Genomic DNA, 2,047 nt, shown 5'->3' on the forward strand with positions numbered 1-2,047 from the left:
CTAGTCAACCTAGAGTAGAGCGAAACCAAATCCAAATCTAAGCATTAGCCTAAGACGGCTTAATACCCAAGGCGTATTAAGTCCATTAGTAAAACTGCCAAAAATAATGTCCAAGGTCCACGACCTAACGACATATTATATTGTTTGACATTTGAAAGATGTATGTGTGGAAACCTAATTGTTGCCTATTTGGGGGAGGGGAATCTTAACCGTGCTTTATTTTGTAGGTATGGATCGATTTCCTAAATTCGACATGGTAGTAGAACCCCCAGTTTTGCTCAAGATGTGGTACAACGACCTCACTGTGGTTCACAAAAGGGTCCTCAACAAATATATAGGAGCCCTAACAGAACTCCTCAATATGGTTGGGTGGCCTGAACTGATTGAAGTCCTCACAGATTATTGGGACAACGAGAAAATGGTGTTTCGATTCGGAACCACGGAAATCACCCCGACAATTGAGGAAATTCGGGATGGAATAGACACAGTCGGTACAGGGCTTGAAAGAAGGGTGAGAAAGCGGGAAAACATCCTAATCCCTAACAAGCCTACCCTCGAGGATATTGTAAACTGGCTTGAATTAAGAAAAGATTGCGCCTACTGGGCCGAGGGTTCTAGCGTTTCTTTCATGGATCTCTATGTTAGATTCGGGGATGCGAGCTTTTATGTGAATTACAACCAAGAATTCAGGGTCACTTTCAGAGAATGGAACGAGATCAGACCTTTGGCATTTACCATTGCACTATTAGGCACCATGGTTTTCCCACATGGCCCGAGCCTCAGTATCAACACCCGAGTGATAATGCTTGCGCACACTTTGTTCCACGGGCATCTGAACCAAGGGCAAGTAAAGTATTATCCTATCGCACCTATCATCCTTTCCGACATGTACCGTGCTTTGGGGAAATGCAAGGAAGGGCATCATTACTTTCAGGGTTGCAACCTTCTTCTTCAATGGTGGATAATGAGTCACTTGGTGAAGAGACACGGAATTCAAGAACTCCATACCCTCGATGAGCATAACGCTCTTAAGAGTTTGAATGACATGTTGTTCTGGGCAGACTTGGAAAAAAGAAGAACCAGAGAAAGATGGGTTCAAATTTTCTCTTAGTTGAGAGAAGAAAACATCCAATGGATGTACGATCGTTTCATCTCGAAAGATGTCATAGTACGGGGTGACAGACAACTTGTGCTTCCTCTGCCAGGTATTCGAGGTATTCGCCCATATGCACCCATCCGGGTCTTGAGGCAGTTCGGAAGAAGACAAACTACACCTCCAGAAGCATACTACCGTATCTATGTATTCGACATCGGGGATGATAGAGTGCCTGAGGCTTTAGAGATGCTGAGAGAATGGAAAAGAGCCGTGCGAATGAACAAGGACACTATTGCCATAGATCGATTTAATGCGGGGTATGATGAAACTTACAAAGCTTGGTTGAAGCGCAATATACAGGGTATCTCTTTCCCAGTTCCGAACATTTACCGTAGTGTAGAGGACAAAGAGTCCAAAACTTTGATAGAACTGAGAGAGGTAAGAAGAGAAGCCCAGGAAATGCACGAGCAATTTCTCCGAAAGCAAGAAGAGGATAAGTACCCCCTCGAGAGCGTAACTCAAGAACTAGAAAGCTTGAGAAGCGATTTGGGAGAGCTTAACTTATGGATTGGAGATAAGAAAAGCGGAATGTGCCTCGAAGACTGGGAAGAGAAAGGTCGCCGGAGCGAAGGATACTTGCTGATGATTCAATACAGGCTTCAACATCTCATGGCACAGAACAAGAGGAGCAGATCAGAGACGGGGCCATCGGGAACATCTTAGCGGATTTCGCCCCTGCGTGGGTTTTTCTAGATGTACTTATTGTCATTTGCCCCTGCGTGGGCTTGCCTTTCTTGTATTTTGGTACTCTTTTCAAATGACCCCTGCGTGGGCTTTTCCTTTGTGATTTTCATTTATTCCCTATTTCCCTTGCTTATTTTCGCTTCTTGAACATCATTTTATATGCGAAATTTGTTTTGGGGTAACAAAATGGTTCAATTCTACACATAC

At 44.0% G+C, this 2,047-nt stretch overlaps 1 protein-coding gene across 1 annotated transcript; it reads left to right on the plus strand.

The window, feature by feature from the left end:
• Positions 1-229: 229 nt before the first annotated feature.
• LOC125852596 (uncharacterized) lies at positions 230-1,111 on the plus strand. Its single transcript, XM_049532328.1, has one exon. It carries the CDS (start codon positions 230-232, stop codon positions 1,109-1,111), a length of 882 nt encoding a protein of 293 aa, XP_049388285.1.
• The last annotated feature ends 936 nt before the right edge of the window (positions 1,112-2,047 follow it).

Source organism: Solanum stenotomum, unplaced genomic scaffold (assembly GCF_019186545.1).
Source record: "Solanum stenotomum isolate F172 unplaced genomic scaffold, ASM1918654v1 scaffold37374, whole genome shotgun sequence".
Classification (NCBI taxonomy): domain Eukaryota; kingdom Viridiplantae; phylum Streptophyta; class Magnoliopsida; order Solanales; family Solanaceae; genus Solanum; species Solanum stenotomum.

Coding starts and splice junctions, on each gene's coding strand:
- LOC125852596 (XM_049532328.1), top strand. CDS start 230: ATGGATCGATTTCCTAAATTCGACATGGTAGTAGAACCCCCAGTTTTG.